The sequence below is a fragment of the Mytilus trossulus genome, chromosome 4 (assembly GCF_036588685.1).
Source record: "Mytilus trossulus isolate FHL-02 chromosome 4, PNRI_Mtr1.1.1.hap1, whole genome shotgun sequence".
In the NCBI taxonomy this organism is placed as follows: Eukaryota; Metazoa; Mollusca; class Bivalvia; order Mytilida; family Mytilidae; genus Mytilus; species Mytilus trossulus.
Window position 1 is genome coordinate 13,922,870 of NC_086376.1, and position 13,500 is coordinate 13,936,369.

The 13,500-nt window shown below is 31.7% G+C and overlaps 1 protein-coding gene across 1 annotated transcript in view; it reads right to left on the reverse strand.

The window, feature by feature from the left end:
* Positions 1–1,359: 1,359 nt before the first annotated feature.
* Positions 1,360–13,500, reverse strand: part of LOC134716433 (transient receptor potential cation channel subfamily M member 3-like) — a 35,448-nt gene continuing 23,307 nt past the window's right edge. The window contains exon 11 of the mRNA XM_063579429.1: positions 1,360–1,467. Within this exon, the coding sequence (XP_063435499.1) occupies positions 1,360–1,467 (108 nt within the window). The remainder of the gene's footprint in view (positions 1,468–13,500) is intronic.

Genomic DNA, 13,500 nt, shown 5'->3' on the forward strand with positions numbered 1-13,500 from the left:
TTATTTCAATTTATAATGCTGTACTTATATATATAATGTAAATAAATACTTAAAATTAGCTTTAAAAGAAATCTATGATTTATTAATCGGGAAGAACGGACGTTGGGTATGATATATTGGTAATAATTAATTATTAAGTATATATTTCATATTTCTGTTTAAAGTAGACAGAAAGTATATGCTCTCGTCGTAATGCTTATATAAATTTTATCAATGATTAGCTTACCTTTAGGATAATGAAGCAGTTTTTGACATATCTTTCGCACATTCTGGCGTAAATCATGCAATGCTTGACTTATTGTTTTATTCTTATCGTCTTTATGTCGACTACATTTTTGACATTTTTTGGTTCTGCTACTAGCCGGATTCTGTTTTTTGCATTCTTCATATTTGCAGTGCATTTTGCACTCCTTGCAATTTCCATTGCAAGTGCACCATACTCCATCACAACATTTTGTAGACACTCGCTAAAAAGTAAAACAACATTGTTTCCCCTTCAATGACTGTTCATACTTCGTACGTATACCTAATTACTTTATCGTCTATGTGTATGCAACCAATCATGGTGTATCTAACTTTAAGATTATTTGAGAAACTTACTCTTTCTAATTTTGTTTATCATTGTTCATTGATACTGAAAAAAAGAATGTCGCAGGCTATTTGGTTTATCAGCTGAATGCATTGACAGTTAGTTAGATTTGTTTTTATTCGCCTCAACTTGTTTGCTTCAATACTATATTGTGTCATCGACCACAAAGCATGTCACTGCATACTTCCTTCCCCACTTTGTGTCAAAATTGTTATGTATTCGTTTAACGTGCTTGATCGTTTGATTTTGACTTTGAGACATCATATGAACATAACCTGTACCGTATATTATTTGTCAATGAAATGAAATTAAGAAGTTAAGGATCTTGAAGGATCCTAAAATGATCCTTACACTGTGTTATATCAATAAAATATAAAGGTTTGCTTATGTGATCGCTAATAGTTGTTTTAATGACAATCTTCTTAGTTTCATACAGCTATTAAACAAATGTTGCGCAATATATATATGCATAACAGCGACAAAGCTTTTAGATATAAAACCATGCTTCACAACCACTCTTCATTGGATCTAATACACAAACAAAATACTCTTCAATCAATATAAAAATATCAGTACATAAATGAAGTGCAATTTTTGTTCTATAATTCATTGAAATAGGAAGTATATATCTATTTTGGAATTATAATCGTTAACTTAGAATAAAATATAAATTCCGTAGAACGGTAGTTTTTTTTGTTGTTTTTGTTTTCAATTTTACAAAGAAAAGATAAACGACAATGAAATTAATCAGTAAATATCAACAACGTATATCATGAATTGAACAAATCTAATCTGTATTCGATAGTTTGATATCTTACGAAATGTATAGCATGAATCCTCCTGCAGTCTTTTGCGTCACATCCGTCACATTTCAAAGTCTAAAATTACATAACAACACATATAGTATTCAATGTAAAACCCAATGATATAACTGTTTATATTTTGCCTGTACAAAATGCTTTTCGTGAAAGTTGATTCAAGAGAGATTAACAGTAGGACATGTTTAATAAGACAGCATTTCAGTCAGCAATCAGTATAAAAGAAACACTAGCTACGAGATATATAAAAAAATCTAAAGTTTGATTTTTTCCTGTTCAATCAATAATGAAAGTGAAATAGTGAAATAACAATTCGCTTTTTGCAGCCAAAAAGGTTCAATTTTGTCAAATTACGCTAAGAAACATTGATAATTAGTTATTCACTTGCAAGTGAATGAGTCCACCTCTTTAAATCCGTATCCATGTGAACTTCAATTTAACCCCTAGCTAGAAGCTAGAAATTGACAACGCATGCATTGTAAGTAGTAGTGATGGTGATATTTTATGCACCCCAAAAACGCGTGGCGGCTGTGGCGCACCCAAATATGGTCAAACCCCGCCTCCGGAAGTGACGTCACGGGTGAAAGGTTAAACAATGAATCACGCGTAGGGACGCCGGAAGTCCTAATAAGGCCATGACACTCGTAACCTATGACTCATACCATGCGACCATGAATCATCAGGATGCAAGATCAGGACATGACTCACTACATGACAATACCACGATATACGTATGAAAATTCGAGAAGTATTTTTTTCTGTTCGTGATGATGTTTTATGCAATCACAAAAACGCAAGGCGCTAAGGTGCTGACGTCATATGAACAGTAGAACTCACGTAGATCTTTGCCAATTCTAGTATGAAGGGCTATATATCAAAACGGAAGCACCTGATGTCGGATTACGACTCTTGGACCACCATATGATGAATCCCATATATGGAAAACGACCACAATACCCTATGACCATATATGGAAATTATGACCAAATTTGGTAAAAACCGTATTTTCACTCGAAATAAACATACACGACCATATCTAAAAATCGACAAAACAACCTATGACCATATATGGAAATCATGACCAAATTTGGTAAAAAACTTATTTTCACTCAAAAATCAAAATAAAATACATGATCATATATGGAAATCGACAAAACAACCTATAACCATATATGGAAATCATGACCAAATTTGGTAAAAAACTTATTTTCACTCAAAAATCAAAATAAAATACACGATCATATATGGAAACCGACCAGATACCATATGACCATATATGGAAATGATGACCAAATTTGGTAAAAACTTTATTTTCACTCAAACATCAAAATAAAACACATGTCCATATATGGACAACAGGTCACGTGATCGTATCGAGGAACGTTAACTCTTGTACAAAACAAGGAAGTAACTCTGTATATATCTCTCTCGTGGAGTGACAATTCAACGTTCGAGGCAAGGTCACATGATCACATCGAAGAACTCTGGTACAAAAAAAGGGAGGCAACTCTTCAAGGTGTGAACGTCAATCACCGATTAATCGTATCGTGTTCGGGGCAAATAGAAAAAAAAATACCAACGCAGATGTCAGTTTCATATCTATTTATTACATGCATTCGTACAATGCAAGCAGTTTGTCGTCGTTACTCATCAAGTCACTAGGGGAAAAATCTTTCACGATGTCTTCCATGCTAATGTTTTTATATCTCATCTTCACGAAATGTACACAATAGAGTCCGCACGTATCGGATGATCCCGGTTGCACTTGAGTCGTACTGAATCTGTATTGAGGTCCATTGGCGATGAGCACGTTCCTGAAGCGACGATGGTAATACTCCGGAGAACGTCCGAGTGAATCGAAGAATTCTGCCGGTCCCGTGGATGGAAAGTGAAACGCCACCCAATGCTTCCCCGGTCCATCGCAGGTATCCGTGTTGACGACATAGGTCATCGGTCGGTGCGAGATGTCTGTGTCTCCTTATACACACACTTGTCAAACTTATCCCCATATAAAACTGCTTTATATTTTTTTAGGGCTTATTTCAGACACTTATTCTGAGCTTTTATTCGGGGCTACATTTTTTTCTTTTAAAATTATAAATATTGCCGTATTAACCATATTGATTTCTATACATGTAAAACATATAATCAAAGCTATTACGGACTTTTAACACATCTTTAGCGGCTATGGAAAACAAATTTTAAATCTATCCAAATTTAATTTATTTTATCGTTTTTTTATTTTAGAATAGTTCAATATTAACTCGACTTTGTACTGTATATTCTTCATATTGTACGGAATGGTCAATGAGTTCAATTGTAATTGATACACATGATACATATAAATAGCACGTCAGCATTCACGATTGAGGTGAACAAATATTATCACTCGCGAGAAAAAATCATATTTTCACCGGATTTTCGCAAACAATTTACCATACATATTTTGTAAATACTAGTAGATGGACATACTGTTCATACAAGACCCGACAAAATAACTAGCGCAAGTGAAAGTTCAAATGTTCAAAACAAGAAAACTCGCATTGTTTCAGACAGGAAAATCAAATCTTCTTTTATGTTTTTTTCACATCATGGTTTATAACTTGATGTATTTGGTCAATTCTAAAGACTGACATCGGATTCTCTTACGTGGTTTCAGTTGATCAGATGTCGTACTAATTACGTTTATCCAAAATATTTTCCCATTTCAATTGTTCAACTTCAAATTATTTAATCTTGTAAATGCTTGTACAATAATGACATACTATTTAATTAGTAAAGAAAACTAACAATGTTACTAGATGTAGACAATATTCTGGGTCCCTTAATATTTTTTTTGTTCGGTGTGAGCCGAGGCTCCGTGTGGAAGGCCTTACATTGACCTATAATGGTTTACTATTATAAATTGTTATTTGAATGGAGAGTTGTCTCATTGGCACACACACCCAATCTTCCTTTATCTATGACAGTACAGTAATGGAAATTTTAAAAATGGTCACATTTATAAATTACGAAAATGGGTCCCATATTCTGAATTCATATATACACCTTAGAAAAAACAAGTGAAACTGCGAGCTACTGCTCACTGATGATACCCCGCCGCAAGTGGATAATATAAATAGTGTAAACATATATGCAAGTGTTCGCATATCCAACTAAGTAGGACATCACGTGACTTTTGTGACGTATAATAGCCGCCATTTTGTATTATATTTCCCCATATAAAATGCATATATGCTTCAATAAAATTTGATTTTCTCTTAAACCTGGCCCGTTTTCTTACTTTTGCAAATCAATCCTTGATATTCAAACATATTTCTATCAAACAATATTGGTCTTAACAGTTTAATTTTTGATTAAATTCGGTCAAATCGGAATCGTAAAACATGCACCTTTTCTCGTCATTTCTCCGTTGACTCTATGCTAAATTACCGATACCCATGTCTACTTTTATAACAAATAAAGAAATTCTGTAAATAAAAAACAAACTTTGCAAATCGATTAAGTATATTCAAACATATAGCTGGCGAAGAATACTACTTATAACAGTTTAATTTCAGGGCAAATTCGGTCAAACATCGATTTAAAAAAGGGAATTTTCCGAGATTTTTCAAATAGTTATCAAAAGTACCAGGATTATAATCTCATACGCCAGACGCGCGTTTCGTCTACATAAGACTCATCATTGACGCTCAGATCAAAATAGTTAAAAAGCCAAACAAATACAAAGTTGAAGAGCATTGAGGACCCAAATTTCCAAAAAGTTGTGCCAAATACGGCTAAGGTAATCTACTCCTACAAAATGGCGGCTGATGTATCATATGGAAATGATGCATCAAATCAATGATTTCTGTAGTATTAAGACTTTCCTAGATTATATTTAATTCTTCATAAAGAATCTCTGATGTTTCTGTTATTTTACTTAATTAGTTATCTATATTACGATATCATTGATTTTAATTTTTTTTGATAAAAAAAAAGATATTTTAAGTGTGACACGGGAACATTTATTTTGACAGATATCCATCTAGGAGATACTGTTTCCAGAAAAAAAGTTTACAATATCTATAATAAAAAATGTTCTCTTCTTTTTTTAAAGGTGGTTTTTAAGTTTTCTGTATGTTTTATCTTTCTTTAGAAATATATTTTTACATTCCTCTTAGAACAAAAAAAAATGTTTTTCATCCTAGGAGAAAAAAAAATGTCCAATTATAATAGATAAATATTCTATACCTTTAAAATTTCATTCCCTGACCAAACAGGTGAAATCTAACTTGGGTTTTAATGTTACATCATAATATATTGTCAGGTAGACGTACGAACCAAAAGCAACCAGGTGACATCTAACATCCTGTCAGTGTGTATACATGTATTACCAGAGTTTAAATTTTGTGATATACAAAAGTTTTCCTAAATGTACAAATAATTATCTTCTCTTTCCCGTGTCAAATCAGAAGTATGTTTCATAATAAACTTTAGGAACATATGAATATTATGAAAATTTCTTAAAAAAAAATATTTTTTGCTTAAAAGGCATTCAAATATTTATATATTTCCATAATTATTTAAAAGAAATATTCTGATTCAAATTTTATTTAAATGAATTTCGATCATTGAATATGATTTTATTGTTATTTATTTTTTAATTCAATATTTAGAGCTAAATCCAGGCAATGATTCGATATAAAGTTTAAATTGTGTAAGAAAAGAGTAATTGTATACATTCCAACAGAGACGTATAATACGATTGGTCTGGTTTTTCCAATATTGTGTACCCGATAATATCTATCGACAGAGTTATCTTTCCTGATTAGGACTGATATAGTTGGGTATGGTAAACAGGAAATTGTCGAGTGATGAATCTGAAAACGCATCGCACGGTATAGCTGACTGATATAAATCCTGAAACCAAATTTCAGAAATCATTATATTGTAGTTCCTGAGAAAAGTGTGACGAAAATTTTCAACTTGGCTTTCATGTGTCATACCCAACTATATCAGTCCTATTCAGGACCGATAACTCTGTCGATAGATATTATCGGGTATACAATATTGTTAAAACCAGACCAATCGTATTACTGTGAAAGTACTTTTATTCGTGGGGTACCAATTTTCGTGGTTTTCGTGGATGATGTTATCCACGAATTTAAGTGTCCAACGAAATAAAACAATCATTGTCCAAATCAAGACATGGAAAGATCCCCATTGGTAGGTTTGACTATAGTCCAAATAATTATGACGTCTGGCAAGGCTATTTTAATTTTTTTTCTGGGACGCCGTCGTAGGAAGGCGTCCCGGAAAAAAAAATAGCCTTGCCAGACGTCATAATTATTTGGACTAGTTTGACTACAGATATGATCGAGAGAATATCTTGAATAACGCCAAATCTGAGAATACTTTAATAGCAGTCACAGAACTACAACCGCATGTAGGATTATACCCATTTAATCTTTAATCTTTGATAATCTAAACTGTACAACTTTTGATCTTTTATTTCTCTTCAAAATATTTTTGATCGATGAAAGTCAGATTTCCGGTATTGATATGCTAGTATGATACAGTGTTCATTTTATATCCTCATAGTTCTCGTACATATGGAAAATTATAATTTTATGCTGTGCTTGATTTTGATAAGAATTATTTGACAATTCAAGATGCGTTTATAGCATTTGTTTCTGTTTTCTTTATATGACATGGTTATGGCCTAATTAACACCTTTCATGGTCTGTAATCTTTTGATCACTTTATCGTGGGTTAATTAGTGTAATCACTACGATTTACACGGGTCAATGTTTCCTTTGCAGTTTCCTCAATCCAGAATATTTGTAACCTAGATTCCTAAAGGTTAATTTTACAATTTTTAAATTTTTTTTTAAAATTAAAATCCACGAATTTAAAAACCCACGAACATGTAAATATTGCTCAAACCACGAAAATTGATACCAACGAATTAAAGTACTTTCACAGTAAACGTCTCTGTTGGAATGTATATAATAAATCTTTTGTTTTACACAATTTAAACTATAAATCGATTCATTGCCTGGATTTAGCTTTAAATATTGAATTAAAAGATAAATAACAATAAAATCATATTCAATGATCGAAATTCATTTAAATTAAAATTTAATTCAGAATATTTCTTTGAAATAATTATAGAAACATATAAATATTTGAATGCCTTTTAAGCAAAAAATATTGTTTTAAAGAAATTTTCATAATATTCATATTTTCCTAAAGTATTTTCCTAAAGTTTATAAACATACTTCTTCTGATTTGACACGGGAAGGAGAAGATATTTATTTGAACATTTATGAAAACTTTTGTATATCACAAAATTTAAACTCTGGTAATACATGTATACACACTGACAGGATGTTTAATGTCAGCTGGTTGCTTTTGGTTTTCACGTCTACCTGACAATATATTATGATGTAACATTATAACCCATGTCAGATTTCACCTGTTTGGTCAAGGAATGAAAGGTATAGAATATTTATCTATTATAATTGGACATTGTTTTTTTTCTCTTAGGATGAAAAGATTTTTGTTTTTGTTTTAAAAGAAATGAATAAATATATTTCTAAAAAAAGATAAAATATACAGAAAACTTGAAAAACACCTTTAAAAAAGAAGAGATTTTTTTTATTATAGATATTGTAAAGTATTTTCTGGTAACAGTATATCTCCTGGATGAATATCTGTCAAAATAAATGTTCCGCTGTGTCACACTTAAAATATTTTTTTTTTATTAAGACATTTTGAAATCAATGATATCGAAATATCACTAAAGGAAAATAACAGAAACATCAGAGATTCTTTATGAAAACTTAAATATAATCTAGGAAAGTCTACTATAGAAATCATTGAATTGATGCAACATTTTCATGATACATCAGCCGCCATTTTGAAAATCTCGGAAAATTCCCATTTTTAAATCGATGTTTGACCGAAATTGCCCTGAAATTAAACTGTTTTAAGTAGTATTTCTCCCCAGCTATATGTTTGAATATACTTAATCGATTTGCAAAGTTTGTTTTTTATTGACAGAATTTCTTTATTTGTTGTAAAAGTAGACATGGGTATCGGTAATTTAGCATTGAGTCAACGGAGAAATGATGAGAAAAAGTGCATGTTTTACGATTCCGATTTGACCGAATTTATTCAAAAATTAAACTGTTAGGACCAACATTGATTGATAGAAATATGTTTGAATATCAAGGATTGATTTGCAAAAGTAAGAAAACGGATTAGGTTTAAGAGAAAATTAAACTTTATTGAAGCATATATGCATTTTATATGGGGAAATATAAAACAAAATGGCGGCTAATATACGTCACAAAAGTCACGTGATGTCCAACTTAGTTGGATATGAAAATCATTACAAGTGTTCAGTTAACAGGAAGTTGTCAAGTGATGAATCTGAAAACGCATCACACTGTATAGCTGACTAAGATAAACCCTGAAACCAAATTTCAGAAATCCTTGTATTGTAGTTCCTAAGAAAATTGCAACGAAAAAATAAATAGTGTAAAATTATGCAAGTGTTTGGTAAACAGGAAGTTGTCAAGTGATGAATCTGAAAATGCATCACACGGTATAGCTGACTTCGTTAAACCCTAAAACCAAATTTCAGAAATCCTTGAATTGTAGTTCCTGAGAAAAGTGTGACGAAAATTTTCAACTTGGCTATCATGTGTAAAATCGTACAAATGTTCGGTAAACAGAAAGTTGTCAAGTGATCAATCTGAAAACGCATCACACGATATAGCTAACTTAGATAAACCCTGAAACCAAACTTCAGAAATCCTTGTATTGTAGTTCCTGAGATAAATGCGACGAAAAATATTCATGGGAGGGACTGACTGACGGACGGACTGATGGACAGACAGAGGTAAAACAGTATACCCCCCTTTTTTTAAAGTGGGGGTATACAAATACACAGATTCAGTGACTTGTGACTCGTTTCATCCCGGATGGCAACTATTAAAGAACCTACCAAGTGTATTCATTGTAAATTGTTTTTGTCATGAACATGCATGTAATATTTGCTACTGGACAATAGCAAATTAAAACCCCAAAAATATGCTTCCAAACATAAATATTATAATTAAATTACAACAAACAGCTCACTATTAGTGCATTATACATGTATGACTTTGTAATGCTTATTGTGTTTATGGACCCTTACAGAAATGAAAAGTTTGCTGCAATATTGCAACAATATAGCGGCAATATTGCGGCAAACAAATTTGTTTGCAAGAAGTGTTTGCAAGAAAGTTGCAGGTTGTTGCAGCTACCTGCAATATTCCCGCAATGTTACTGCAACAAAATTTGTTTGCAAGAAAATTGCAGCAAGTTTGCTGCAATGTTGCAAGAAAGAATTTGTTTGCCAGAAAGTTGCAGGAACCTTTTCTTTTATTATTTAAGGAAAGACTATTTGCAACAACTTTGCAAGAAAAATTTCTTTAATAATGTCAGACATGTAGTAATGCACCAATATTTCAAGCATTTTAAAATATTACATTTTTAAAGATTTAAGGTTCAAATAATACACAACGTATGGTTTCTTTGAACATTCAGTTATGGAATTACTTCAAATTATCTAAATTGGTTATGGTCATACTTTATTTTACTCAGATAAATCTGGATATTTGAATAATTTATTTGAAATAATCTTCAAATAACAATTAATGCTTATAAAGAATTCCTAAACTGCACGTTTATCACAATTTTAGATATTTTGTAAGGAAAGAATACTTTGGTATTCATTTCAACAAATTTAATCTAAATAATTGAGTCATAATACTTTTTGTTCTATATGTATTATTATGCCTTTTTGTCACTTTTTTGTGACATTTTTCTATAAACAATATTTTTAATTCTAATATTTTCCATGAATTTAGCCTCACCTGCAGTTTAATTTCTAGTATCATTATTTTAAAATTATTTATACACAAATTATCTTTCTCATCTCAATTAGTAATATGAGCTGGTGATAGAAATGTAATGTGCACATCTGGTTTTCATTATCTGTGGAGCTGTAGAGACAGGAAGTACCATAAATTAATGTACACAGAGTTTGAGGCCGAATTAAGGGCAGAGCATTTCTTGTTTGTATATATTTCCATTATAACTTATAAAACCAAAGATAAAAAAGATGTATTTATAATTATTTATATATTATAATAAATAACAAATATTCAAGATTTAGGCAATGGATATTTATAATTATGGGCAAATTTCAAAGGGATCACATTGAAACAATACCCTAAGCAACCTTGATCAATGTATATTCAAAATTTGAACTGGACATCAACAAACAAAGATGTCTTCTATCAGGAACAAAGTAATATGAATTTTACAATGGATTTAGACATGTTAGATCCAAAAGATCCAATTGATTCTATTGACACTGGGTAATGCAGATGCTAGCCTTCAGTTGACATGACTCTTGGATTCAGGAAGATTGGTGTTTACACACAATATTTGGACAACATCTTTTGGTAAGTAAAATGGAGTTGAATGTCCACCATTTTGAATAAGTGCATGCTCTTTAACAGTTCAAATAGTGATAAATAAAGAGTCTTCTTAATTTAATAGAGTTGGCAAAAGTATTAGACAATAGATTTATGCACATGAATATTATCAATATTGTGTAAGACAGGAGATATTTTTTTAAATCTTTTAATTACTGTATGTTTTAGAAATAACATTACTTATATTGAAACAAGAAATCTTCTAATAAAAGCAGTTTGGTATTAAATTAGAGATCTGTGATTTAACTGTGCCAATAAGAGGTTTGTCAACAAATGGCAACAATGTATAGCTTTCATATATATATATATACACAACTTATCACAAAAATTAACACTTTAAAGAATAGAATAGACCAATTATGTTATAGTTCAATGAAAAACAAATATTCAAAAAAAACAATAACAACCTAGTACTGACATGAGGTTAAATGTATTCTATAGTTATATGCAATTTCTAGAAGGACTTGATCACTTTTAGACTTTGGCGCTTTAAGTGAAACAAATTCATGCGTAGCGAGTCATTTAACAGTGAGCACCAAATTTGTTATGTTATTTTGAATAGACAGAAAAAATATTACAGTCATTTCTTATAATTTAATACTAAATTCCATTTTAAACCGTAAAAAGCTATGATAAAACGTTGATGATATCACGGTCACAAGACTAAATTATGTATATGGGCTGATAACAAAATAACGTCAGCCAATCAGAAGACAAGTTACATCCAAAATTAAACCATATAGTAGTAACTTATATCTGTGTATCTTTATAATTTAAGTTATTTTTTTTATGTCTACTAATTAAAATTCTTCAACTTTTATTTTGCAGTATTTTTGAAATCAGAAAATTCAACTTTAAGGACAGTGAGAATTATAGAGAAACAGAACTGAAAGCTACACAGATGTAACACGACAACCTATAGAGGACAGAGACCATTTTCAACCTACAGAGGACAGAGACATTTTTTTTTTATTATTAAATCATAAATTATTAAATGTTTAGTTTTTAATTCCAAATTTTACACCTGAATTGTTGAAAGATTTGCTGCAATGTTGCCGCAATATTGCAAGAAATTAATTTTCCTGCAATATTGCTGCAACATTGCAGCTAATGAACTTGCCGCAATATTGCTGCAACAATCACAGCTACTGATTTTCCCGCAAACATTTGCTGCAATATTGTCGCAATTTGTTGCGGCAATGTTGCAGCAACTGTTTGCAAGAAAACTAATTTGCATACGAAAAATGAATATTTGCAGCAATATTGCCGCAACTATTTGCAGCAACATTGCCGCAAATATTTGCAAGAAGCCTTATTTTTCTGTAAGGGGAAACCAATGGGAAAATGTTGCTTAACATCTTGGGTCATATATTTAGAAGGCATTTATTCAAAAGCAGATAGAATGGATTTGAAGACAAAAACATGAATAAGGGCAGAAAATCACCTATTTAAAGTACAAGTCTTTGGTTAACCACAATATATGTGTCATCATTGGTGTATCAATGTTGCTTTTGTGTACATGGTATAAAAATCAAACTTGCATGGGTTTCTCATCTAAACTTGTTTACATTGTGTATTACATCATCCAATATGGCTAGGTTTTTCATTATCACACTTATGCGGAACTGATTTTGCTCATTGTTGAAGGATGTATAGTTACTAACAATTACATCACTTGGCTTACGATTGATGGTCGTCTTATTGAAATTCATACCACGTCTCCTTATTCTGGTTATCTAGTCCGAGATTACTCTGACGTCCGACAGCTGTTTAGCCAGACAAGCTGGGGCCGTGGGACGTCAGAGCTTGTCCCATATCAAAAAGTGGATATTTGCCCACCCAAAATAGATGCGCTACTTCCTCGCTTCTGGAGCCGACTGAGGGCCTTGGAATTATATAAATCGGGCATCAATCTCTTCAGTTTTCATTTATCTCTTCATTATTGTAAGTTTCACCTACCTGCCAAACCTTTAATTTTCTATATTTTAACATTTTTCACAGAGACCCATGATTTCTCCATTTTTGACTTTCACTTTCAAATGGATGTCAAGTTACGAGAGATTTCGTGGCCTCGAGACTCAAATATGCAAATATTTATATTTTGTTACCTCCTTTATAGGAGATTGATGAATAACGTTTAGAAGCAACCACGTTTTTTCACCTCCTTTTACAGGAGATCGATAACTAGCATTTAGTTCCGACCACGATAACAATCGGTAGCTCTCGGACATTTAGGTAACTTACAGCGTAAATGAACGAGGTGTTACATTATGGTCATTTGCACTGTTTTCTCGTGGTCACGTGATAATCTTTGAAAATGAAAGGCAACATGGAGAAATCATGGGTCTCTTTGAAAATTGTTAAAATATAGAAAATTAAAGGTTTGGCAGGTAGGTGAAACTTACATAAATGAAGAGATAAATGAAAACTGAAGAGATTGATGCCCGATTTATATAATTCCAAGGCCCTCAGTCGGCTCCAGAAGCGAGGAAGTAGCGCATCTATTTTGGGTGGGCAAATATCCACTTTTTGATATGGGACAAGCTCTGACGTCCCA